This window comes from Dichotomopilus funicola (assembly GCF_033296635.1).
Source record: "Dichotomopilus funicola strain CBS 141.50 unplaced genomic scaffold C8A04scaffold_64, whole genome shotgun sequence".
NCBI classification, from domain to species: Eukaryota; Fungi; Ascomycota; class Sordariomycetes; order Sordariales; family Chaetomiaceae; genus Dichotomopilus; species Dichotomopilus funicola.
Window position 1 is genome coordinate 19,311 of NW_026944085.1, and position 25,038 is coordinate 44,348.

The following is a 25,038-nucleotide window of genomic DNA, read 5'->3' on the forward strand; positions in this document are numbered from 1 at the left end:
GAAAGAATGGAACCCTGGGCGGAGGAATGAGGCCGAGGTGTATACTACATAGACTTCGAGCAGACGAGTGACTTGTTGCTTGGGCCTGTTAACATGTGAGTGACATGCTGTTTGGGTCTGGGTTCAAGGAGTTGATACCTAACTCGAGGGCCAGGAGTTGCTTGATATTCAGTACTGTACGAAAGTACCAGATATCAGGTACCGTGTCAGGGTAATCCGATGTCCACGACACGGACCTTCAAGTCCGCCCTGACAGCTAGGACGGAATGGAAGCCGCGAGAGTCCGCAATAGCCTGACAGGGGATGTGCTGAATCGCGTTGTCTCTCCAGGCTAGCCGCTCACGACACCTTACCCGCGTCCATCGTCACGCCGTCGTCGTTCTTGCGGACTCGAGCCCGGGGGGGTCCCTGGTCCGGTTGACCCAACGTCTGTTCCCAGCCCCATCCCAGCACTCTTCCTCCTCTACTAGCTCAGGGCATCTTAGCTCCAGTCGATCACTTCTTGTTCCGAGATGGCCCACCCCCCTCTCCAACTGCAGTTGCTGTGGTCGTGGTCGTGGACAGGACGGTGGCGGCGAGAAACCCTCGGGTTGCGTGCTCGTGGATGGAAATGTCGAGTTGTGGTATGGCCGGGCAAAAGAAAGAAGATCGGTGGTGGTGAGATGCGAGAGTGGGATGTGGGATGTGGGATGAGCGATGTGGTGATGATATCCCCGATGGGATGGTAACAGGGGGAACGACGAGAGAGGAGGAAGGCGTATAAGAGGACCATCTCCCGGACGCAAACTGCCTCAAACCTTCTCACCATCACCCACATCCTCATCCGCCTCACCATCCCTGGTACACCCTCGACTTAATTCTAATATCTCACACTCCCTCTCCCGCTCCTTCATAATGAAGTCGGTTACTACCCTTGCCGGCCTCGCCGCGGTTGGCCAAGCTCTGACGCTCCCTCCTGTCTCGCTCCCTCCTCTGATCCCCGACATTCCGGGCGTCACAACTCCCCTCAACGACCTCTCGCCGGCTCTGCCCATTCTGCAGGTGCCGACCCCGGCCGAGCCCAGCCCGCCGTTTGAGGCCAGCGACATCAAGCCCAAGAAGATTGGTTACTTCTGGACCGGTGCCGGTGACAAGCGTCACAAGGGTGAGTTTCTCCCTCGCTAGATAGGACAGTGGACAATGTGAGAGAGACACATGACTGACAAACTTCAGATTTCTTGGCCACCTACTCGCTCGACGACGACACGTTCGGCACCCTCCTGTGGGTGACTGACGTCCCATCCAGCGGCAACGACCCCCACCACTTGGGACCCTCGCTCGACGGCAAGACCCTCATCGGTGGTGGTCTCCTGTCGCTGCTGAAGACCCAGGACACGGCCTTCTACTTCGACACCACCAACCCGTACCGCCCTACCTTCAAGAAGTCCAACCGCGGCATTTTCTCGTCCATCACCGACGAGATCCGCGCCAAGCCCGATGGCGGCTTCTACATCACCTACATGGGCTCGGCCGTGGGCACCTCGCCCGGCCGCCTCGTCGAGACCGACGCCGACTTCAACATCATCCACGAGTGGCCCGAGGTCACCGATGTTGAGTCCACGCTCAACATCCTGGACGAGCAGTTCAATCCCCACGGCCTCAGCATCGACTGGGAGCGCAAGAACATTCTTACGTCTGACTTCGTCGAGCCGGTGACCATCCTGCATCCCAGCACCGGCATCAAGCGTGCCAACACCCTCCGCCTGTGGGATCTCGACACGAAGAAGATCCTCAACACCATCACCATCCCTGACGGTGGCGGTATCCAGGACGTCAAGCACATCCCTGGCAACCCTGAGGGTGCCGCGCTCGCCACGGCTGTCCACCTCGGCCAGGTCTGGATCATCTACCCCGAGCGTCTCGACCAGCACGGCAAGCCCGGTGTCGCCGAGCTCCTGTACGATCTCGGCCCGAAGGCCCGTGACACCACCGCCATCTACACCGACATCACCCAGGACGGCCGCTTCATCTACCTGACCCTGACGACTGCCGACCACATCGCCGCCCTCGACATCTCTGACCTCAACAACGTCAAGCGTCTCGACAACCCCGATGAGGACCAGCCGACCATCGGCCCCCACTACATCAAGGTCACCCCTGACCAGAAGCACATCGTCGTCACCGACTACTTCGTCCAGACCGGCGCTCTTGGCTTGATCAACACCCCCGCTGACTTCAAGGCGCTGTACATTGACATTCTCGACGACGGCAGCCTCAGCTTCAACCGCTCGATCGACTTCGACCGCGAGTTTGCCAACCGTGGTGGTGCCAAGCCCCACTCGTCGGTTGTCTTTGACTTGACTGACCCTGACCACCCGCTCTACTACTAAGCGTTCGCTTAGCAGGAACAGGCAATGGGAATGCCTTCTCATGATATGACGGGATCATGATTGTGAAGAAAAATTAGGGGGTGGTGGCTATTGTTTTCGGGGTTCAGTGGTCATCAGTGCGGGGGAGCGTGATTGAGGGTGGCTGCCTTTGACTTATCAGTCCTTAATGTTTTTCTATGACTTCGCTTCGATCATGCTTTAGGCAGTGTTAATTGATAATTACCCCGATCTTATTTTACTGGCATGTGAATTTGTTGTTTTTGAGTTGCAGTGCATTCTTGGCTTTAGCAATGTTGCGATTGGTCAATGACTCATTAATGCTAATGCCCATAACTAGTGAATTAGTGACTCAACTCCCACGATATAAACACAACTTTTCCCCTTGTTCCCTCTCAAACTCTTTGCTCTTTGCCTCAGGCTACATCTGAACCATACTCAATTCCTCAACCCCCATCACATTCATACAATGACCCCCCTAAGAACCCCCCAATCCTGGACCCGCTCCATCACCCTCCCTCCCAATGATCATTCCACAACAACAAAAGGCAACACCACCGTAACATACACAATCTCAACGGACCCGGCTTTGATCCAGCCTGAGGCAGTACAAGCCGCCTTTGCGACAGACATGATCTATTGGGCGCGGCCGTTTGACGAGGAGGAACTGAGGGTGTGTTTGAGGACGTCGCTTTGTTTGGGGTTGTATGTGCATGTGGATGGGGATGAGCTTGAGGAGGACGACCAGACGCGGGACGGTCCAAAGCAGGAACAGCGGCAGCAAGAAGACAACCACGACCCAACCAAACCGCAGCAGAGCACCAACAACGGGGCAACCAACACACAGGAAACAACCCCCCTGAAAAAGTCCCCCGCCACAAAAGAAATGAAAATGATAGGCCTCTCCCGCCTAATAACCGACACAGTAACCTTCGCCTATCTCACAGACGTCTACGTCCTCCCCGCCCACCAGAACCGCGGGCTCGCCCGCTGGATGATGGCCTGTCTGGACCAAATCCTAAATTCCTGGCCCAACTTGAGGCGCTGTCTCTTGTTCACGAGCGGCGAGGGGGCTGTGAGGTTGTATGAGCAGACGTTGGGGGCGAGGGAGGTTATTTCGGGAGGGACGGGGGGGGAAGGAGGGGGACTGGTTATTATGGAACGGACGGGGCCGGGGAAGGTGTTTGCTTAGTTGTGCCTTTGGAACGCGGCGGGGATTTTAGCGGCAGATGAGTCGAGAGCATGAGGTAATTGGTGTATTTTCGGGAGGTGGTTTAATTTAGGGGGGTTTATTTTGTTATATACTTTGGTGCAGGTTAGTTATACAGAACTATGTACTTTCCCGCTTGGCCGCAGCATACGCCCCCCCATGTGCCCTCCTTAGCTCGATAGCCCGCTTATACGGCGGCGCAGTCGGCGGCTGCACAGGGTCCAGCGAGACGTGGTCGTCGGGCAGCTTGTACGAGGCGTCGGAGTCGAAGGCCGAGAGGTCGCCGCAGGCTACGAAGGGGGCGATCCAGCGTGTGTTCTTGTCTCGGGGGTCTGTCGAGAGATCGTCTACCTCGAGGTCGTGGATTCCGTGCCCGTCCGCTGCTGATGTGTCCAACGGGTGTGTTGTCCGTCCCGGCGTGAAATCCCACGCTCCCGTGTCCGGGTTCTGCATCGTCACTCTCGACGCCGGCCCAGACACGGCCGACACGACCGGTGTATCCTTCGGCCCAACAAACCCAGCCAACCTCCCCCCCACCCCCAACGGCTCCTCCAAACTAGCTCTAAACCCCTCGGGCGGCCTGAAATCCACACAAACAATAAACGCCTCCACACTACTCGCCCTCGACGACCTTGGCTTGGCGACATACACCTTGTCGAAAAACACCTTCAGCTGCGCATACAGCAGGTCGACGTTGCGACCCCTGAAAATCTTGGCCACGAACTTGCCGCCTGGTTTGAGCACGCACAGCGCGAGGTTGAGCGCGGCGAAGAGGAGCTGCGATTGCACGTAGATGTCGAGGTCGTGCAGGCCGGTTACGTCGGGGGCGCCGTCGCTGATTACGAGGTCGACGGGTTGTTGGGACGAGGGGGTTTGGTTTTGCTGGTTTTGGTTTTGGTTTTTGTTTTGGGGTTGGGTTTGAGGCGTGGGTGAGGGGTCGTACTCTGGGTCGAGGGCCCGGAGGAGTAGGGGGACGGTGGCCGGGTGGGTGATGTCTGCGCGCAGGGTGATGATGCCGGGGAGCGGGCTGATGGGTTGTAGGTCGATGGCTACGATCTTGACGTCCCGGCGGGGCTTTGGTTCGTTGTTTGAAGCTGGGGCATCTGCAGAAGTGCTTGGCTTTTCGTCGGACGGAACGACGTTGAGCATGTGCTGCCGGAACTTGGCCTCCTTGTCTTGCCAGGCAGAGCGGCCGAACTTCTCGCCTTTGATGAGCACCCGGGACAACACCTGGGACCAGCTCCCTGGGGCTGCGCAGAGGTCGACAACACGGGTGACGTTTTCGAAGAGGTTGAACTCTACAGTACCCTAATTAGTGTCTGGGTAGTAGGTAGAGAAGAGGTTGGACCAACTCACCCTCGTCCAGCTGGAGCAGCTTAAAGGCACTTCTTGCACGCCATCCTTGCTCTTTGGCTAGCCGGTAGTACGCATCGCGCTTGTCTTTGGACGACTTTCCCATGGTGTTGAGAGGGTGAGTACAGCTACCCCTCGCTCAGCGGAAAGGAAAACCGAATAGTGAGGGGGGAAGTCGAGAAAAGGCAGCCCAAACACCTTGAGAGGTCAAAATAAATGAATTTTTCTTGGTTTCGGACTCAATCTGTGAGGGGACGCAGAGGAATGGGAGCAATTGTCAAAATGTGAAGTGGGCGATGAGCAAGACTCACTCATAAAATTAGGATATTGAGGTGACAATGGAGGGGCTGTAATTACCGTTACATACCGGCAGTCTCCAGCAAAGTGGTGAAATTTTCAGCCCACCATCGCAATCGGCCAGGATCCGAGTGGAGCCAAGATTTCAGTACCGTATCAAACATTTTCTGCAACTTTTCATTTCATCAACTTCAACACACCTCGAAACACATCTCATCACTCACCACACCCAACATAATACCCAAGATGGTCATCGACAAGAAACGGAAACGCGCGGATGGGCCCGGCAAGCGCGTTAAACCAACCGGCGCCAATTCCAAACGGCAGAAATCGAATGCCGGGAAACGAGTGACGAGCATCGATTCGCTGGCATGGAAGACCGTCGATGTGCCCGAGATGTTTGACGATGCCGAGGGATTTTATGGCTTAGAGGAGGTCGAGGGCGTTGATATTGTGCGTGACGGCGAGACTGTGAAATTTGTAAGTTTTTTTTATTTTTTTTTTCCCCTCCAGGCTGTCTATGCCCAGGTTTACTCACATATTCAGGTCGCTGCTGTGCCCGAGTCGGAAGAGGAAGAGTTTGGTGGGTTTGAGGATGCCCCAGAGGAGAAGGCAGCGCCAGCAAGTGAAGATGTCCCAATAGCCCTAGACTCGACAACGTCTTCAAAAAAGCAAACCAAGGCCCAAAAGAAGGCGGCCAAGGCCGAGCAGAATGGGCCCCAGAAACCGGACGCCAAGGCTGAGAAGAAGGAGAAGAAAGAGAAAAAGACAAAAGCCGAACCTGCGAAAGGAGACCCCGAACTAGAGGCCAATGTCTTCGCCCAGGCCGCCGACCTTGCCGATGCCGAGGCTGAAGACAACGACCTCGACATGTCTGAATGGGTCCCCCTGGACCTCTCCTCCCAGATGCTGTCGTCCATTGCCCGCCTCAAGTTCGACAAGCCAACTCCGATCCAGGCGCGCGCGATCCCACACATCATGCAGGGACACGATGTGATTGGGAAAGCCGCGACCGGTTCGGGGAAAACACTGGCTTTTGGTATTCCCATTGTCGAGAGCTGGCTGGCCAAAAGAGCCCAGACGCAGACCGCGGAGAGGACAGGGCCGACAGCCTTGATCCTTTCGCCCACGCGCGAGCTCGCCCACCAGATCGCGGACCATCTCAAGCAGTTGTGTGCTGGGCTCACGACTGGCCCGTATATTTGCTCGGTCACGGGTGGGTTGGCGGTGCAGAAGCAGCAGCGTCAGCTCGAAAAGGCGGATATTGTGATTGGAACGCCGGGGCGGATGTGGGAGCTGATGAGCTCGAGCAATTCGGTATCGGCTGCTCTGCGGGGTATTGGGTATCTGGTGGTGGATGAAGCAGACCGTCTGCTCAAGGATGGGCATTTCAAGGAGGCGGAAGAGATTCTGAAGGCTCTGGACAGGACTGTACCTGGAGAGGCAGATGAGGAAAAGGAGGATTCCGACGACGAGGACGAGGATGAGACACCCCGACACAACCGGCAGACCCTCGTATTTTCAGCCACGTTCAACAAGAACCTCCAGCAGAAACTAGCCGGGAAAGCCCGCTTCAATTTGATGGGGGATACCGAGTCCCTCGAGTATCTCCTGAAGAAACTCAATTTCCGGGAAGAACGCCCCAAGTATGTCGACACCAACCCGGTGTCCCAAATGGCCGAGAACCTGAAGGAGGGCCTCATCCAATGCGGCGATCTCGAAAAGGATTTGTACCTCTACGCCGTCCTCCTCCTGCAGTCAACTCGCCGGGCCCTCGTCTTCACCAACTCCATCAACACCGTCCGCCGTCTAACCCCCTTCCTCCAAGCCCTCAACCTGCCCGCCTTCGCCCTCCACTCCGACATGGAACAGAAAGCCCGTCTCCGCTCCATCGAGCGCTTCAAAGCCGCCACCAACACCCCACCAACAACGACACCAAAATCAGGCGGCGGCGGACCCTCTTCTACCTCTTCATCTTCCACCACCTCCTCCATCCTCATCGCAACCGACGTCGCCGCCCGCGGCCTCGACATCCCCAACATCGACCTCGTCATCCACTACCACGTCCCGCGCTCCGCAGACGACTACGTCCACCGCTCCGGCCGCACCGCCCGCGCCCAGCACGCCGGCGTCTCCGTCCTCCTCTGCGGTCCCAAAGAAGCCGTCCCCACCCAACGCCTCATCGCCAAAGTCCACGCCGCAGCCGCCGTCGCGTCCCAGCAGACTTCCAAATCCAAACTCACCGCTGCCGGCGTCGGCGTTCAAACTATCGATATCGACCGCCGGCTTGTATCCCACCTGCGCCCGCGTGTCACCCTCGCGCAAAAGATCACCGAGACTAGTATCGCCAAGGAGCGTGGCACAAAAGAAGACGACTGGATGCGCAATGCGGCGGAGGAGTTAGGCGTTGAATACGACTCGGACGAGCTGGAGGCCGCCGGGACGTGGAAGGGCCGTGGGAGTGGGCGGAAGGCGCGGGAGAAGGAGGCCAGGGGGGTGACCAAGGCGGAGGTGAAGCAGTGGCGGTGGGAGTTGAAGGAGTTGTTGTCGAAGAGGGTGAATACGGGGGTCAGTGAGAGGTATTTGGGGGGGGTGGATGTGGAGGGGCTGTTGAGGGGGGCGAGGGGGGAGTTTTTGGGGCAGGTTGAGGGGTTGGGTCTTTAGTTTTCTTCGCGTGGGAACATAATAGGTGTTTGCTACATGGGTATCAACGTCTACGTTACTGTCATCATATCACTTCCCCTTATGCGGAACCCCCCTTTTCAACCCAGGACGTGCCCCTTTTTTCTCACCCCCCTTTCCCCTCTTCTTCTTGTCCTCCCCCTTCTCATTCACCCCCTCCTTACTGTCCTTACTCGAAAAAAACCCCCCAAAAGCCTCAACCCCCTTCCTCCCCTTCCCCCGCGACACACCACTCCCTTCCTCCTGGCTCGCCAACAACAACCCCGTCAGATCCTCCTCCTGGCTAGATAACACCGTCCGGTCCTCCTCCCGCTGCCAAAACGGATCAGCAGCCACTTCTACCTCTTTTTCCTCCTCTTTTTCCTCCTGCTTCCGCTGAAACGGCCACCGACCACCGCTCCGTCGACCCTGACAAACCTGGGTATTTGTTGACGTTGGCATTGTTGGTGGAGGGATACAGCCCCCACCGCAAAAGGGACATACCACCGTTCCTTTTACTTTTGGAACTACCAAACCCGTCTTCGAACCCGTCTTGGAACTACCGGTCGGTGGTATCGCTGGTGTAGCCGAAGCAGTCGAGCCAGGCGAAACAACCCTAACAAAAGACTTGACATGTCTCCTCCACTGGGCCGCCGCTGCCTTTTCCCTGTCCTCTTCTCTTCTTACCCCGAATCCTGATCCCCCCTTCTCATATTCCACAGCCTCGGTAGTAGTTTTAGCAGCAGCAGCAGTAGCAGCAGCGGAGGCGGCAGCGGCTTCGGCGGCAGCGGCTAACCCCCTTAAAAACACCCACACTCCCTTTGCCACTTCCTCGTGTAACGGCCCTGGAACACGGACTAGACGTCGACAGATTTGTAAACCCTTCTCCTCTTCTTCTTTTGCCTTCTTCTCCTTTTCCTCCTTGCTGAGGTGGATATTTAGGATGTTGTTGTTGTTGTTGTTGCTAAGCGGCTGACCGAGAAGGGGATAAAGCGCAGACAGCGGAACGTGGCATTCGATACGGACGGAAGAGGCGTGTTGCGGCCAGGTGTCGGTGATAAAAGTGCGGAGGGTTTCTTGGGCTTGCCAGATTTGGTGGGTTTGTTCGGTATGTTGGTTGTGCTGGGTGTGCTGGGTGTGCTGCCGGGTGTGCTGGTTGGGATTGGGGGTAGGGTGAGGTTGGTAGGGGGTTGTGGTTGTGGTTGGAGATGGCGTGGTGCTATTTTTAGCCTTGGTGACGTTGTTATTGTTGGCCTTGGTGTTGTTGGTGGTGGTGCTGCTGCTGCTAGGGACGGGCGATTTGGGCGGCGGCCGGAGAAAGGATCTCCAGGAGTTGCTACGTTTAGCGTCTGGCCTGGGATTATGGGTGGATTTGTTATTCATCGTGGTGGAAACTGGGCTGGTCCGGACTTGTCCCTACCAGATCTTGGGCCCGGATCGTGAAGGGGATGGACGACATGGTTTTAAATGTCGGGGTTGAAAGACAAGTACTGATACTACGGCTACGACTACGATGTGGCAAGGGTTCTCTATTTTGGACTGCCAACAATGCCGGCGTGAGGCAAGAGAAGGTCTTTGCAGAGTGACAATAGCTTCATCCTGGGACAATAAGTTTGGAAACTGGTCTGAGAGACGGAGTATCCAGGTTCTGCAGACAAAGGCTCAAAGTCAACTCGGTGAGGGAAGGACTGTAGGGTAGGTGAACCTGTATCCTTCATTGTTCTTGAGGAATGGTTAGAGCAGAATATACGTTTTATTCACAGAAGATAAGCTTTAAAGATGCCCTTTTACTGCAATCTCGCCACGAACTACTATGCTATAGTTTACCTATGGTGGGCGACGGGGAAAAAAAAACACACTAGCCAACCGGAACGTACGATATCTTCCGTGGTCGAAACAACTGGCTTGGGAATCTTTGTTCGTAGACCACCACCTGTTCTCCTAGGAATAACGAGGTGAGAAGAAAGGACCAAAGAAAGCGATGTCACTGATGTGGACAATGGATTACAATACGGAATACCGCTGTACGGTACATACAATACCCATACACAACCAGCCCTATCAGCGATCGGCCCGAGGCAAACCGTGCCTTCCCGAGTGGGTCCTTGCGAACGTGCCAACCCCTGCACATACCTCCCCACACTGTGGCACATGTTGTTGGGTAACGAGGACGTCAGGCTTCTCAAGTATCCAGATCTCATCCAACAACCTTCAAACGACCAAACGCACCCCCGACAACTGCCTGGAGCATATCCATCCACCGCGGCATCGATTTGATCTTCTTGACCCCGCCGGCTCGGTCCTTACAACCGTTGGTACCCCGCATTTGGACCAGACATTCTAGAGGGGCCGCTCGTTCACGGGCCTCTTACCTGCATCAGCGCATTCCATCTCTTTCTTCAGATCTCATACTTCCCGCAGCACCCCAGTGGAAGCGCAACTCCTCTCTCTGGCCCACCCCCGCACTCGCATTCTAAAACCACGGCGTTGTCCACACCCTAAAGAAACAAAAGGGAATTCCATCCGCTTTATTTCATCAGCACGGACATCAAGGAATCGTCGCACACCCATTATCCGCCATCTTCAAACGTCTCGCGGCCACACAGCCGCCCGCCAACATGTCGGAGGCCTACCCCAGTCCACAGTCCTTCCGCATCCCGAATCGCCAACTGGACGGGATAGAGAGGACACCATCCAACCTATCTCTCAGCGAAATCACACGCCCGCACCCGCGCTCGCTGCACTTGCTTGTAGCCGCCAATGGCACGCGGGAGGTCGCTTTCGCCGAGGCCATCGCCGTCCGGCTTTCCAAGGACTCGCAAATCACCACGCGCGCCATTGTCGACGACATGACCCATAGGCTGGTCCAGGAGATAGTGACTGTCCAGAACCGCCGTATGGTCCGGCACTCGACCACCGACAAGACGACACTACGGGATATCGAGACATGGCAGCACCAGGCCGCTGAGTTCGTTGAATGGGCGGACTTGCTGGTGTTGGCCCCGATTGATGTCGACACCCTGGCCAAGATGATGTGCGGTGCCGCCGATACCCTGCTCTTGCAGGTGCTGCGCAGCTGGGATGCGTCCAAGCGGATTCTCTTAGTCCCTGGCATGAGTACTCAGATGTGGGAGAACCCCGTCACGAAGCGCCAGATGAGCAAGCTGCACCGCAAATGGAGCTGGGTCAGGGTGATGCCTCCGATTCTGTGGCATTACAACAAGACGCCACAGCCCAAACCCATCGTCGAGTGGGATGGACTTAGCGATTTGCTCGGGATTATCAAAAACCAGGCCGACTTCCTCAAGCTCGGCCAGGACATGGAGATCAGCGCCCAGCCCAGCACGCCGGCCGCCATGAAAACCATGGCGAAGAGCATGCTTCCCAACGAAATTTGGACTATGATCTTTGGTTTTGTCAACGACTGGGAGTTGGCCACCTGTCTCGACATCTACACCACCATCGAGATGCCTGAGGGCTGGCGTCGTGAGCCTAAGGATCCTGACGACCCCCTCCAGGTATTTATCCACTCGCTCGAGTGGACTCTCCTAACCGCCAACACCGAAGCCGTCTGCAACAAACTCGCCCACGCCCCGCCCACGTTCCTGGACCTCTCCGTTCTAGCGGTCCACCTCATCTTCAAATTCTCCCTCACCGGCGTCCTCACCTACATCGAAGCCAACATGCCGCACATCTTCAAGTGTTTCGACGGGAAAACCATCCCCACCAAAGCCTCCGCCTACTACGGCCGCGTACCCATCCTCGACTGGTGGGCGCGTTCCCCATCCTTCCTCGAAAAGCAATACGACGTCGAAGCGCTCAACCACGCCTCCGGCCACGGTTTCGTGCCCATCCTCGAATGGTGGCGCCGGTCGGGTCTCCCACTCAAATACGACGAGCAAGCCTTCGAGATGGCTTCCTCCAAAGGCCACGTGCACGTGCTCGAATGGTGGCGCGAGGCCAGCATGCAGGACCCTTCCATCGTGATTAAGCCGGGTCGGTCACTGCTCGCCGCCGCCCAGTGGGGCCAGACGGCCGTCATCCGCTGGTGGGACGAGAGCGGTGTTGCGCTGGGCCATCAGGACGGCGTGTGCCGGATGGCGAGCCGCTGGGGCCAGGTGAAGGTGCTGGACTTGTGGCGCCAGTTGCGCGGGGATGATAAGCTGCAGTTCGACAACCAGATCTTGATCGATCCTACGCTGCACGCGCATGTGCCGGTGTTGGAGTGGTGGCGGCAGTATGCGCATGGGGAACTGCCCGGGATGGGCGGGCGCAAGGGGGACCGGGTGGAGTATAAGACGATGGATATCGAGGAGGCGCTGGAGGACTCGCTGGGTGACCAGACTCTGGTCAGGAAGTGGTGGGCTCAGAATGGGCTGAATTTGGGGCTTGGGACAAGCGAGTGGATGAAGGTGCGGTATCTGTGAAAGAAGCCCGGAGAAACGATTTGATTTTTGATTCCCCGGCGTTGTGTGGTCTACGGGTACTAGTTTTCTCTTCACCGGTCCATGGTCTACGGGGTACTGGCTTTCCCTTTGCTGGTACATACATTAAACGGGTTATCTGGGGCGTCGGAGACTGAGAAACAACCGGATCTTGGGGTTCGGGCGTTTGGTTGTATTCTGTGACATAACGGCAAATAAAAGTTATTTGATAAATAATAACACGGGGTATCAGCCTGCCTTGGCGGGTGGAGTGTTCTGTTGACCGATTTGTCTTTTGAGGATTTGCGCTGCCGAAGTTGCCGCGTCATGGGCCGTACGCAACGTTAGTGTACGTCAGCAGGGCAGACAAAATGGCCTGGCTGAGGGAACCCCGCCAGGTTGGACTTTTTGGCTTTTCTGGCTGCCTGTTGTTGGCCGTGTCGTTGTTTCTAAATAATTGCTCAACAGTCCAATGTTTATCTCTCACGGGAAACACACACACCACTTGCCTCTCTGTAACTCTAGCTGCTCGTGCGCAGTGCAAAGACTGTTTCGGAAGCTTCCCAGATCCCACCTGCACAATCCAACTTTCCCCAACAAGAGCAAGCCGTTCACCGTTTGGTAAGTGGGCTCCTCGAACCCCTGCTGCTTTTGTTCGAGAGAGACTGGTCGGGAACCAATTGTTGGCTCTTATTCTCTCAGGCACAGCCCCACCGCGCCCGAGTGAGCCCGCCCGGGCCTGTCGGCCGCCCGCCCGCCAAAATGACAACGTGCGACCGAACTTGAACTGACGGGAAACAATCAGGAGCTCTCCTTCCTCGTGGCTTTCTTCCGGCCTTCTCTTCCCCATACCAACCAACATCCAAAGACAAGGCGATCTGTGTTTGTCGCACAACAAATAACAAAGCAACTGTGTTGCCTTTCAGAGCTGGATCTTTCGCCACCCGTCGTCGTTTGAGAGCCAGAGCATCCATCGCAAGCCATTTCGCAAGCTTCCCACCTGGACCCTTGATTCGACCTTTGTACATACCGTTCCAAAGCGTCACAAGTGCGCTTACCTTTTCATTTGCCGCAACCAGCCGGAAACACCCCCCAGCAAAACAGAAAGGCGCTTGAAGCATCACCAACCGACCGACCTACGCATTCGCATTCGCATCGCGCTCGTGTCGCATCGCATCCTATCCACCAACCGCTTCGGGGAATAAGCAAGCCGTCGAACGGTATTGAAGGACAGAGCTGTAGCTCCTCTCGGACGAAGCTAGGTCGCTCGAAAGCACACCCGAGTTCCACCACCAACAACAAACAGGCTGGTTCCTCCTGGAAAGCGCTGGACGACGACTTCATCCCGCTGCCAAAAAACTAAACTACGACCCGATACAACACCGCCAAAATGACACTCAAGGAGGAGTTCGCGACGCGCAACTTCAGTATGTTGTTCCCCGCTTACGTTGGAGCTGGCTGCCCTCCTCACTCTTATTTGGTGGGGGAAGGGTTCTTGCTAGTCTGATGGGCACGCTTTTCGTGGGACTGTTTGCTAACGGATGCTTTCCTTCAGGTATCTACGGACAATGGTGAGGACTACCTACCCCATCGACGAGAAGCGGGGCGATGAATGCCCGGCTGCTGCTGTCATCCGCGCGCCATTGAAGAAAACGACGGAGATAACTCTTGGATGGATAGTAAAGCTGACTATCCCATAGGCTGGGCATCTTAACCATGATTCTGTGTTTTGCTCTCGGGCTCGCAAACCTGATTACTGGCCTCATTCCGTTTTCGATCGTCATTCTGGTTCTCAGCATCGTGTGCTTGTACGTTGATAAATTCCTCCCTATCCCCTTCCTTGTCTGCTCATGGCAACCCCCCCCGCAGTCAACCTCAAGGTAGTTAACTAACCAACCACCCCCCACCTCCACAGAGCATCCTCCTTCGTGATCCTCTTCATCGAAGTGCCCCTCCTCCTACGCATCTGCCCGACCTCGTCGACCTTCGACAACTTCATCCGCAAGATCGCGACCAACTACATGCGCGCGGCGGCCTACGGCGTGATGGCGGTCGCCCAGTGGCTGACGCTGCTCGGCCGCGCCACCTCGCTGATTGCCGCCGCTGTGTTCCTGACTCTTACGGGCTTTTGCTACCTCCTTGCGGGTATCAAGGGCCAGGCGTTTGTGGGGAGCAAGACCCTGGGCGGTGCGGGAGTCGCGCAGATGATAGTGTAAGGGCGGGACTTCTCTGCGCTGGTTCGGGGTCTGGGGCGCGAATGGGAGTGAGGGAGAAAGGGCTTAAGGGATGGTGAGTTGGGGGCGGCGGGTTGGGGGGGACGAGACAGATGGAGGAAGGGTCAACGTTAGAAGTGTGAGGAAAGGAGGGGGGGCAAGGAACAGAGTGGAACAAAGTTATCAGCACGCAGTTCACGCAACGCTGCGCTGCGCTCGAGGACCTGATCAAAAGCTATTGCGAGGCTCGCATGATTTTTGAGTGTTTGCTTCCAAGCTTTTTTTTGTATTCGGTAAAAAGGGGGGAAAGGGGTTTTATGGCGTCATATGTCTTCGATTGATGAAGCATCTCTTATTTTGCTTTTGTTGTATGGAAGCCGTTGGTCAAGTCAAGCTGTTGGCCGTGTCGTTTGTAATAAGTTTGGGGAAGCCAGCACGGCACGACGGTGTTTTATCCTCGCTGATAACCGTAACATAACTTGACCGGAGGCTGTTCTCTATAATTGGAGATGCACACTAGGCCTAGACTAGGTAGTGAATTCACTGCGCGAGAAGCAGGCCGAGGCTGGGATGAGTAACGACGAGCAGGGAAGACTGTCATGCGCTTGTTCAGGGAGAAGAGGGATGGCCTTCGTTTTCAGCATTTCGCGAATATTGAAGGCCCAGAAGTAGCAGGCACTCGTCACACGAACCTCCCAGGCCCCTTTTGTAGCTCGGAACCTCGAACTCAGCCGAAGCTCGCCCCGTTCACCTGGCCGTCCTTGCCGTCGCCGAGAAGCAGAATACAGTCTAAATACAGTGTATAGACTGTCAAACATCGCAAAGAAACCCCGGAATATTATGCCACCGATCCCCTTTGTGGAAAGGAAGGTACGTACCTCGGTCATCCTGGCAGTTGCAGCCAGGCTGGGCAGTGATCGGCACGTTCCACGACCCAGTTTCATCATCGACTTCAGACCATGGAACAAGCGTTTCTGTTCCCTTTGTCCCAATTGAACCCTTGCTAAGCTTCTGTTCTTCCTTATCGCCTGCTGACATTCAATCCCTCAAGACACCAAATCATATCTGTATTTTTTTTGTCATCGTTCCTCGCGTATCGAACAGACTTTTTTCCTTCAATCCTGGTGAGTGCAACCGTACTTTTGACCCGTGTGTTGCTTTGCTTGGCTTTTCTGCCCCTCCGTCATAGCTCTCTGGCCCCTCTGCTGCCCCTCTACACTAGCCCTCCTGCACGTCGGCCCAGCCAGGCAATCCAAAGTTGGAGACGGTGTGCAATGAGGCGGTGACCTAAAACACCGCAATGACGGGATAATTTGCATTTTTTTTACCCCAGGTTTGCCGCGGTACGCAGAGATTACTCGGAAACGAGTCCGTACTATCTCCTGGCGTCCTCGGCTAGCCGCCAATCGTCGGGGCCGGATATCTAAGTGCGCCGTTATCAGCTGGACCTGAAACGGTTTGGGCCTGTCGGCAGTGACCGTTGGGGCTATCGTGGCTTTGTTGAACGTTTAGGACTCTTTTTTTTGTGTTGGCACTTGCGATCTCGATGCCGAGTGCTTATCTCCCCGTGCTGTTTGCTCGTTTTGTCGTTTTCCATTTACCGCTAGTTGTGCCTTGTCATGTGCGTCAGCTCACCGGAGTTCTAGCTTGCTTGGCTCAGTTAGATACTTCGCACTGCCTTCCGAAGCGACATCTTAGCCTATCTTCCACCTCATATCGGTGGTAGACACCAGGTCCTACTTCGTACCTCGCCTCTCCCGTCTCCGTTTTGCAAATTCGCTACTGCAACTGCGAACTGCAACGGCAACGGCAACGGCGACCGTCCCCGCTCCCCGCATCCTTCGTCTAGTCTCTGCAGTTATTAAATATTAGCCTGTCTGCCCACCATGTCCGATTCTGCGCCCAACCCACCGCCGACCATACCCCCCAGACCCTCGAGGGCACAGGAAAAGACATCGGTTCCAATGATCCCACCCCGTCCCACGAACCGGCGCCTCCAGCGCTCTATGAGCCCGAACCATGACCGCTTCGCCCCGTCCCCCCTGAACGAACCCACGTTCCCCAAGGCCGGCTCCAAGCCGTCGCACCTCGGCGTCTACAATGGCCACGGAGAGGACCCGATCCCTCGCTCCACCTCGGTCGATCTCCCCTCGCTCGGCGAGGAAGGCCAGGAGTATGCCGCCTTGGCCGAGGAGATAAACACGGCCAAGGAGGAAGAGCATGCCAGTCCCGAGCAGACGCGGACTGTGGGCGAGGACCTCAAACTCCATGCCCCAAAGCCGTCCCTGCCGGCCTCGAGTGCGAAGCAGCGCGTCATGGCTGTCACCCGCACCGACAGCGAGCGTGCGGCCGCGTTCGGTATCGGCCGGGCGAGCAGCGTGGAAGACTCAATCCCGCCTGTGCCGTCGAACCGCAGTCTCAAGAAGAAGCCGAGCACTGCCAGCCAGCTGTCTGCAACGGATAAAGAGTTCGAGGATGAGCATGGTATCCCCGAGATTGGACAGCGGGTGCCGATGTACAAGAATGCTGGCGACGTCCAGGCTCCGTCTCCCGCGCCCCCGGGTAGCGAAGGAGGGAAGGGCAAGCACCACACTAGGAGGAGATCGGGCCACGCCAACCTTCCCCCTGGGAGCTACGGGTTGCATGGTCACAATGTGGTGCCGCAGGATAAGCTGGAGAAGGCTTACTACGAAAAGCATCCTGATCTCCTGAAGAAGGAGCATCTGCCGCACCATTATGATCGCCCGAATGACTTCTCCATGAGCCGCGATGACCTTAACAAGATCGTCAGGGATACTGCCAGTCGTGGTTCGGGTCTTGGTAGGTTCACCGGGCCCAAGCAAGTTTGTCTTGTTTTGTTGTGATGATGCTAACGTGCAACACTTGTACAGCTACTGCCGGTACACCCAGCGACCAAGTCGGCTGGCAAGCTCTTGAGGAGTCGGCATCCAGGATTGCCTCCCCTAAGCTGGAGTCTCCCGAGAGGAAGCCCCCGCCTATCCACGTGGACGAGCCCAACCGCCGGCGGTCCGTCATGTTTAGTGACACCGAATCGGTGAACGGTGACGACGAGCCGGAGCGTTCCTACACGGCCCCCATCTTGGCCGATGATGAGGTTGCCAAAGATCCGTCGTCGTATACCCGGCAGCCGGCGGTGGAGCCTCACGAAGAGCCAACCAGCCGCCCGACGAGCCGTCCGCCCAGCCGTCCGGCGAGTTTGCACCGGGGGAGCTCGTTTGAGATACGCCATACACCGCTGGAAGACGTGGAGGAGTACGAGCCGCTCTTTAACGACGACGATAAGGACGACAAGCCAGAGACGGAGAAGCCTGCGGCCAAGGAGAAGCTCAAGGTGAACCAGCCGCGCCGCTTTCCGAGCGCCGATATCTGGGAGGATGCGCCGAGCAGCGTCCACTACACGGCCGAGGTCTCAACTCCTGAGCTCTTTGACGAGCAAGAGAAGCCTTCGCGGTCGAGCGCGCCCACCCCCAAGGAGGGAGAGACTCCGGCGCAGGCATTTGCCCGTCAGCAAGAGGAGCTTGCCGAGAAGGAAGCTCACGGCCAACGCAACCACCAACAAAAGCCGGCGACACAACCGGTGCAACCGGCGCAGCCCACGCAAACACCTGCATGGCCGCAACAGCAGAGTCACCTGGCAGCCGCAGCGCCAGCTCTCCGCCCGGCCTTGAAGCACCGATTCCCAAGTCGTGACGTGTGGGAAGACGCCCCCGAAAGTCTGCAGCTTGAAACCACCGTCTCGACTCCGCAGCAAGACGAGGCTCCTCCTTCGCCGTCTCCCGTCGAAGCGAAGAAGACTGAGGTCTCTGAGCCTGCAGAGCCGACCGCCGCCAAAGCTCCAGAGCCCACGGCCCCCAGCGAGAAACCCGCCATTCCCACGCGCCCCAAGCCGCGGCAGCTCTCCGACGACAAGCCCGCCGTCCCAGAACGTCCCAAGTCGAAACCCCAGATCCCCGCTCGGCCCGTCAAGGCTGGCGCGACATCCGGCGGCCTCGAACCCGCAGAAGCGGCTGCCCCGCCGCGCCCGAAACCAGCTGTCCCTGCTCGCCCTATGGGGAACAAAATCGCTGCGCTGCAGGCCGGGTTCATGAGCGATCTGAACAAACGACTGCAGCTCGGCCCACAGGCTCCGAAGAAGGAGGAGTCGCCTCCGGCCGATGAGGGGGAGAAGGCGGAAGTGAAGGAGAAGGTGCCGCTCAGCGATGCAAGGAAGGGCAGGGCGAGGGGGCCTCAACGCCGTGCCCCCGCGCCTAAAGTCACTCCTGCGCCTGTTGCAGTCAGTGAAGCGAAGGCTGCGGCTACGTTCAGCTTTGTAGCGGCGCAGACATTCTTCGAAATCGACCCTGTCGAGGGTGCTCTCACTGCTGGTGTTTCTGTCAGGGGCTTGTCGGAGACGGAACCAAAATCCCTGCCTACGGTGGAGGTCGCAGCGGCTAAGGCAGAGCCGGAATCCCAAGTGGCTGAGCAAGTCGATTCCGGCATTGCGAGCAGCGTTCCTTCCGCCTCGGATAAAGGCGAAGAAGAGGATAAGACCCTCGCTACAGCTGCATCTGCGGCCAGCGAAGAAGCGCCCGAAAAGTCAGCCACCACCGTCAAAGAGCAAGAGGCCAACTCCCCCGAGGACGTGTCCACAATCTCCCCTAAACCGGCCATCGAGCCCGTCACGGAGACAATTGCGGTCTCTGAGGCACCGGCTACTGTCACCAATGAACAGGGTGATGATGGTGCCAGTACCGGGGTGGCGGGGAAACCGCAGGAACCGGAGGAGACCAAGGCGCTTGCTACCAACATGGCGGGGGAGACGCTGGTTGCGGAGAAGACGGAGAAGACGACGCGGGAGGATGGGAATGGGGTGGGTGAGGAGGGTGAGGGGGGGTCGGTGAAGGTTGTGGAGAATTAGATGGTTGTTTACTCTGATGGTGGGTTTTCTTTGAGAAGATGGGGAGAATATGGGGTGGGTAAGCGGTTAGTTGTAGAAGTGGTGGGTGGTTAGATGGAAGTGGAACGAGGGGTGGTTGTCTCGTTTGGTTTTATTGTGATTCATTCCTCTTGTTCTTCCTGTTCCTCCTGCTGCTACTGCTCCTACTCCGTTACGTTTTATACGTTTTATATGGATAAACAACCAAACAAACTACTTTGTTTGAAAGCGGGATGATAGAGCTTCCGAAAAGTGTCGTTTATTTGAATTTTGAGAACTGGCTGGTGACAACGCTTGTGCTGGGTGATGTTACTGGTCGTTCCTTTGATCGTTAGATAAATAAAACCGGTATAAGTGCTGGGGGCGCAGGAGGTGGTATTGTTATTTGTGGTCTTTCTCTACTTCAAGGTATTCTACTTTGGGACGGGAAGGTGGCTCTCTTACCTTCTTTTACTCTGCTAGGGGGAGGTGGCATTTAGAGTTAAGTTACGTCTTGATAGAAGGATGGTGGGTAGGTAGGTGTAGATGCGATGGCATTTGGCGGGTGGTAGTTAGATGCGACGGTACATATTGCATGTACAAACCAGAATGTCAGTACAAATCTAACTTAGACGCAGGACTTGAAAAGGGGAAATAGAAACTTCATTGTATTGGCTACGACACCATATATCACAGCTTCATTGATATGATTTCATCTCATCTAACCCCTCTAACACATGTTTCCCTCATAACCTTAACTTGCTCTACCGAATATTCCCCACCTCTTACACTGCACCCTCAACATCAATCTCTCCTTGAATTTAGATACTTCTCCCCCCCCCCAATCTCTTTAGCTAAGCTAAAGGCTGAAGTGAGGCACCACCCCTAGCTCAAATGAGGCACCCAAACCTCAAACCCTCCCTCTTTAACCCCCCTCACCCCATCCCCAGCAGGAATCACCCTCAGCACCTTTTGGAAATACTTGTCCCTTACTACCAGCGCCGGCCGGATCCAGTGGCCTTTTGGTGTTGTGGTTGTTGTATCTCCTCCTCCTACCCTCCCTTCTCCTACCTTGCCCTCCGTACCCTCCCCAACTCCCTCGGTACTCCCACCACCCGCACCCGGACCCTCAGCAGTACCAGGAGCAGGCACATCAAAAGGAACCAACCGATACCCCACCCTCCGCCTGGACACAGGCAGCAAGCTCAACGTAGTCTGTTTCGGTCCCGAAAAGGCAAATTGCTCGCTCGGTTCCATGGCCAGACCAAAGGTTAGGAAATGGTTGGAGGCGTTTTCGATTGTTATTGTTAGCGTTGTTAGGAGGGTCACTATCTCCTCTTCTTTCTCGCCCTCTTCCTTCTGGGGGTTCACGTCCGGGTTGGGGTTAGGGTTGGGGCTGCGCCGGCGGTAGTGGTGGGTTACGCTGGCGAGGACGCGGGGTTCGGTGCCGAAGATGGTGAAGCGGGGGATGGGGAGGGTGGTGGTGTTGATGGTGGGGCTTTCGGCCGTTGTGGGATCGTGATCATGATCGTCTGGGCGAGCCCATTTGATAACGAGAGAAATATCCAACGGGACATGGGCGCGGTCGTCGACAGTGAGTTTCTGCGCGGCCAGGGTAAACACCGCTTCTTCCATCGTCTTGGGATGGATAAGACGGCCTGCGCCGGAAGCGGGGATGTTGGCGGTGTGTTTGGCGGTGGTGGCGCAGCGGAAGTGCGGGGAGGGCTGCACGGCGATGTCGACGTCTGTTATGCGGAGAGGCTCGGAAGCAAAGGATGCGTAGCGGGTGACGAGGGCCCAGCCTTGGGATAAGCCCTTCGGTGGCTGGGAGGTGGTGGTACCCTCGGCGTCGTCGTCGGTAGGTGGAAACGGGACGCTGTCGGGGTCGAAGAGGCTGGGCCAGGGGTCTGGGTGGACGCGCGGGAGGAGGTCGTAGTTGGCTTCGAAGGGGTTGACGATGTTGAGGGGAAACACGGCGGTCTGTGAGATGGGCGTGCCGGGGTTGGTGGACAGGAAGTAGGTTACTTTGAGAGTGAGGTCGTAGCGGCTGGAGCTTTCGATCGGGGGGATGACGAGGCGGACGGCGAGGGACTGCGCGCTGGGAATGGTGCCCAGCGATGCGCCCGAGAGCCTGCTTTCCTCGCTGCGTACGCTAGACGCAGTTCGGTCCTCCTGGCCGGGAATCACAACGCTGAACAGGGGGGGTTTCTCGCCAAACAGGACAACCTCCAACTTGGCCACAGCCTCGATGTCCTCCCCGTTCTCCACCTCGAACGCCAGACTCAGGGGCTCGTCGGTGTAGTATTGCTCCCGCAGCGCCGGGGGCTTGACCTCCATCTTGGGGGGTCTGGGGGCGACGCGAATCGCTAGGGGTTCAGGGTGCGCGACCTGCTTGACGGTGACTGCAGAAACATACCAAGGCTTTGGGGTCGCAGTCTCCTGGAAGGCGATCGACTGCCGCAGGTCGAAGCTCTCGGTGTTGACGTTGATGGTGAGCGAATCCGCCCGCGTTTCGCCCGGCTCCCGCAAGGGAATCTCCAGGTTGAAAACCAGCGTCCGTCCCGGGTACAAGGTCAAGTCGGCCGATCCCACCAGCGTAATGCCCTTGTCGACATCGCTTCCCGTTTCCGTCTCTGCCTCGGGTCCCTCGTTCTCCTGTTTCGCCAGTGAGACGGTGCTCAAGCTCGCTTTGGCCCGAGCCCGTTGCTTAGAGCCCTTCTTCTCCTTGTGCCGTAGGATGATACCATCGAGGCTGCCGTTGAAGCTGAGATACACCGTGCTGAGCACCACAGGCGTCGAGTCGAGGTGCGCATCCGACTTGATCGAGAGCTGGCTGCGGACCCCTTGTCCGGCCTTGCCTTCTTCATCTCTAAAGACGAACGAGGCGGAAACGAACGACAGTACCTGCCCATCCCGGATTGACACGCTCGGTTTGGCTGTGACCTCGACGTCCTCTAGGGCCTGCGTGATGTCGTAATGCCACTTGGGGCGTCTCCTGAAATCTATCACATAGTTAGTACTCAACCCCAAAACGCTAAATAGATCACAATTGAGAACCTACCCCGCGAGAGCAGCTCCCAATCCGCCAGGAGAACCAACTCAGCATCATCCACCTGCACCCCCGCAGTCCTCAGCCCCCAATTCAGCTCCTCAGCAATACTGATCCAACCCTCCGCCCGAAACGGCAGTTCATCTCGTATCGGCCGCAAAATATCCACAATCATCTCCCACTCCTCAGCAAACAACAACTCCCTAGCACACTCCAACGACACCTCGGCCGCAAACCTCAACTGCCGTCTCTTCAAAAACTCATCCCGCGCTCGCATCAAAAACCCAACAATAATCTTCCCATGGTCCACGCCCTCCCGGTCCAGCGGGTACTCCTCGTACGGCTCCGGGCACATGTACGTGTCATACGCAAACGCCGCTTTAGCCACGTGTGAAGCCGGCGACGCGCTCGGCGACCGCCTGTCGTCGTCCGGAATCGCCCGGGCGTGCGCTTTTCTGGTTTTTGTGTGTCGCGCGGCGAGCCGGTACCAGTACCCCGTGTGATGGAGCAGTTCCCACGGCTGCAGCCGCTCGCCCATGGCGCTCTTCTCGGGCGGGAGGTAAAGGCGGAGTGTTGGCGCGGCGAGTTCGGGGATGTCGACTTGGTTGATGAGGTCGGCCATGATGATGGCCCAGCGCGCTTCCCAAGCTGCCCAGCCGTAGTTGTTGGTGCCCCGGCCTCGGCGGTCTACGAAGTCGGCGATTCGCTCGCGGTGGGATAACCATCGCCGGGCTGCGGCGCTGTGTTGTCCGTTCCAGAGCAAGCAGCGGAGGCAGCGGATGGCCGCCACGTCGGCCAGGAACCGAGCGTCGTTCCATCGCGGGTTCCAGCTCGGGATCAGCTCCATGACTTCGGAGCTTAGTAGGTTTTCGTAGGCTTGCTCGTACGAGCGCAGCGCGACGTCCATTTCCAGGCGGTACTCGGCGAACACGGCCGATTTGAAATCGTACCGGACGTTCCACCCTGCGAGCGAGAGCGTTTGTGACGTGCCCGAGGTAGGCGGGACAGTCGGCTGCGGAACCACGCCTCTTCCCCGTTTCTTCCGCGAATGCCGCCCCAAGTCCCGGTAGTACTCCACGGACACGCTGTAGAGGGTGGTGAGCATGTTCTCCGCCACGCGCTCCAGTTCGTCCTGCGAGTCGCTCGAGGGCACCAGGAACAAGGCCTTGGAGTCCAACGCGCAGCCCCTGCGGATGGTTTCCAGCCGTTCCTGTGTGACGTCGGTAGAAGAAGAAGAAGAAGAAGTGGACGAGATATGGTCGCTCAGGAGCACCACGGCCAATCGCGTCTTATAACCGGACTGGCTTAGCAGGGCCCTGATGTTGTTCACGTCGGTTTTGATCTGGTTGTCACATAGCGTCGCGAGGCTCGGGTCGGACGTGAGCGCATAGAAGCAGAGCAGCACGCTGGGGATGTAGTGTTGGTGTTTGCGCAGCCACTGCGTATCGATCAGGCCGTCGGGGTATAGCGGGGAGATGGGACTAAGCGGGGAGTAGGGCGAGTGCAGGACGGCGGACGGCGGGGGGGGTTCAATGCCTTCTGGGAGGCGGGCACGGCGCGGCGGGAGGAGCAGGGACTGGAATTAAAGTCAAGTCAGGGCTGGGGTTTACATGTACCGATGTATGTATGTATGCACCACGCATGATATAACGGGGAACAGCTCTCAGCACGCACCCTCTCAGCCGTCTTGATACGGAACCGGTATTTCCTCCCGGCCGCATCCCTCCCATTACAGGGCGACTCGGCGGCATCGCGGTCCTGGATATAGCGCAGCAGGGCGCGCGCCTGGTCGGTTTCGAGGGGTGACAAGTCGGAGCGGATGAGCACGGCCTGCTCTTTTAGTATGGCGGGCAGACCGGCATCGTACGGGGTATCTGTGCGCGTGCCCAGCGTCAACAGGAACGGCACGTTGTGGTCGAGACTGCCGGCCGGATAGTCGTTCATTGTGCTCGGGTGCTGGCTCGCGGGCCGGGGTGTCGGTTTCGGAGTCGACCTCGGCGTTGACGGACCTTGAAGCCCACTTGGAGCTCTCAACCCCGCCAATGTGTTTCGTCCTGTGCAATGCTCCGCGCCGGTCCGTTCCTTCCCTTCTCGGCCTTCTAAAATCTTCGGGTGAGCTCTTAAAACCGAGAATACTGCATTTCCATAGGTTCGTCTGTCGTCCGATGTCTTGGGCGTTGACCGTCTGGTAGTTTTACAAGTTTGTGCAGCGGGACAGTGGAATGATGCGCTTGTGGCATGTGGGTGATGGAATGATACACCCCTGTCATATCCTTATCTTATCGGTTAATTGCAGGGGTGCCACGCTGAAAGTCTGCTCTGGTGGGGCGCCCGCATTTACTATGTACCTCGACGCGTTTCCAATTCGCGTCTTCCGTGTTGAGGGTGTTTCTCTCTGAACTGCCTGGCAACCACAGGTCTTGGTAAACGCAGCCTCCCCTCTCAACGGGTCCACTTCAAGACTGAGCATCTGCCCACTCTCTCACTTTCCATTGTCCACTGAGAGAGCCTCCAGTTTCTCATACTGGGTTAATCCGAACACTAGAAACC

At 57.1% G+C, this 25,038-nt stretch overlaps 9 protein-coding genes across 9 annotated transcripts; 6 read left to right on the forward strand and 3 right to left on the reverse strand.

Moving 5' to 3' along the window:
• Window positions 1-894: 894 nt before the first annotated feature.
• Window positions 895-2,369, forward strand: C8A04DRAFT_14352 (uncharacterized protein; the record flags this gene model as incomplete). Its single annotated transcript, XM_062778057.1, has 2 exons — window positions 895-1,144; window positions 1,213-2,369. The coding sequence occupies 2 exons, from the start codon at window positions 895-897 to the stop codon at window positions 2,367-2,369; spliced, it is 1,407 nt and encodes a 468-aa protein (XP_062634468.1).
• A 466-nt stretch (window positions 2,370-2,835) lies between these two features.
• Window positions 2,836-3,558, forward strand: C8A04DRAFT_14362 (uncharacterized protein; the record flags this gene model as incomplete). The annotated part of the gene is made up of 2 exons (XM_062778060.1): window positions 2,836-3,075; window positions 3,148-3,558. 2 exons carry the CDS (start codon window positions 2,836-2,838, stop codon window positions 3,556-3,558), a joined length of 651 nt encoding a protein of 216 aa, XP_062634469.1.
• A 138-nt stretch (window positions 3,559-3,696) lies between these two features.
• On the reverse strand, window positions 3,697-5,035 carry C8A04DRAFT_31306 (FtsJ-like methyltransferase-domain-containing protein; the record flags this gene model as incomplete). The annotated part of the gene is made up of 2 exons (XM_062781715.1): window positions 3,697-4,874; window positions 4,933-5,035. 2 exons carry the CDS (start codon window positions 5,033-5,035, stop codon window positions 3,697-3,699), a joined length of 1,281 nt encoding a protein of 426 aa, XP_062634470.1.
• Window positions 5,036-5,472: 437 nt separating this feature from the next.
• On the forward strand, window positions 5,473-7,890 carry C8A04DRAFT_31307 (P-loop containing nucleoside triphosphate hydrolase protein; the record flags this gene model as incomplete). The annotated part of the gene is made up of 2 exons (XM_062781716.1): window positions 5,473-5,706; window positions 5,773-7,890. 2 exons carry the CDS (start codon window positions 5,473-5,475, stop codon window positions 7,888-7,890), a joined length of 2,352 nt encoding a protein of 783 aa, XP_062634471.1.
• Window positions 7,891-7,959: 69 nt separating this feature from the next.
• C8A04DRAFT_31308 (uncharacterized protein) lies at window positions 7,960-9,270 on the reverse strand (the record flags this gene model as incomplete). The annotated part of the gene is made up of 2 exons (XM_062781717.1): window positions 7,960-8,220; window positions 8,575-9,270. The coding sequence occupies 2 exons, from the start codon at window positions 9,268-9,270 to the stop codon at window positions 7,960-7,962; spliced, it is 957 nt and encodes a 318-aa protein (XP_062634472.1).
• Window positions 9,271-10,505: 1,235 nt separating this feature from the next.
• C8A04DRAFT_31309 (uncharacterized protein) lies at window positions 10,506-12,314 on the forward strand (the record flags this gene model as incomplete). Its single annotated transcript, XM_062781718.1, has 1 exon — window positions 10,506-12,314. One exon carries the CDS (start codon window positions 10,506-10,508, stop codon window positions 12,312-12,314), a length of 1,809 nt encoding a protein of 602 aa, XP_062634473.1.
• Window positions 12,315-13,701: 1,387 nt separating this feature from the next.
• Window positions 13,702-14,527, forward strand: C8A04DRAFT_31310 (uncharacterized protein; the record flags this gene model as incomplete). Its single annotated transcript, XM_062781719.1, has 4 exons — window positions 13,702-13,738; window positions 13,867-13,882; window positions 14,012-14,119; window positions 14,227-14,527. 4 exons carry the CDS (start codon window positions 13,702-13,704, stop codon window positions 14,525-14,527), a joined length of 462 nt encoding a protein of 153 aa, XP_062634474.1.
• A 1,883-nt stretch (window positions 14,528-16,410) lies between these two features.
• Window positions 16,411-19,442, forward strand: C8A04DRAFT_14339 (altered inheritance of mitochondria protein 21; the record flags this gene model as incomplete). Its single annotated transcript, XM_062778053.1, has 3 exons — window positions 16,411-17,344; window positions 17,416-19,220; window positions 19,299-19,442. The coding sequence occupies 3 exons, from the start codon at window positions 16,411-16,413 to the stop codon at window positions 19,440-19,442; spliced, it is 2,883 nt and encodes a 960-aa protein (XP_062634475.1).
• Window positions 19,443-20,324: 882 nt separating this feature from the next.
• On the reverse strand, window positions 20,325-24,432 carry C8A04DRAFT_14331 (uncharacterized protein; the record flags this gene model as incomplete). The annotated part of the gene is made up of 4 exons (XM_062778051.1): window positions 20,325-20,774; window positions 20,811-22,441; window positions 22,501-24,064; window positions 24,163-24,432. 4 exons carry the CDS (start codon window positions 24,430-24,432, stop codon window positions 20,325-20,327), a joined length of 3,915 nt encoding a protein of 1,304 aa, XP_062634476.1.
• Between the last annotated feature and the right edge of the window lie 606 nt (window positions 24,433-25,038).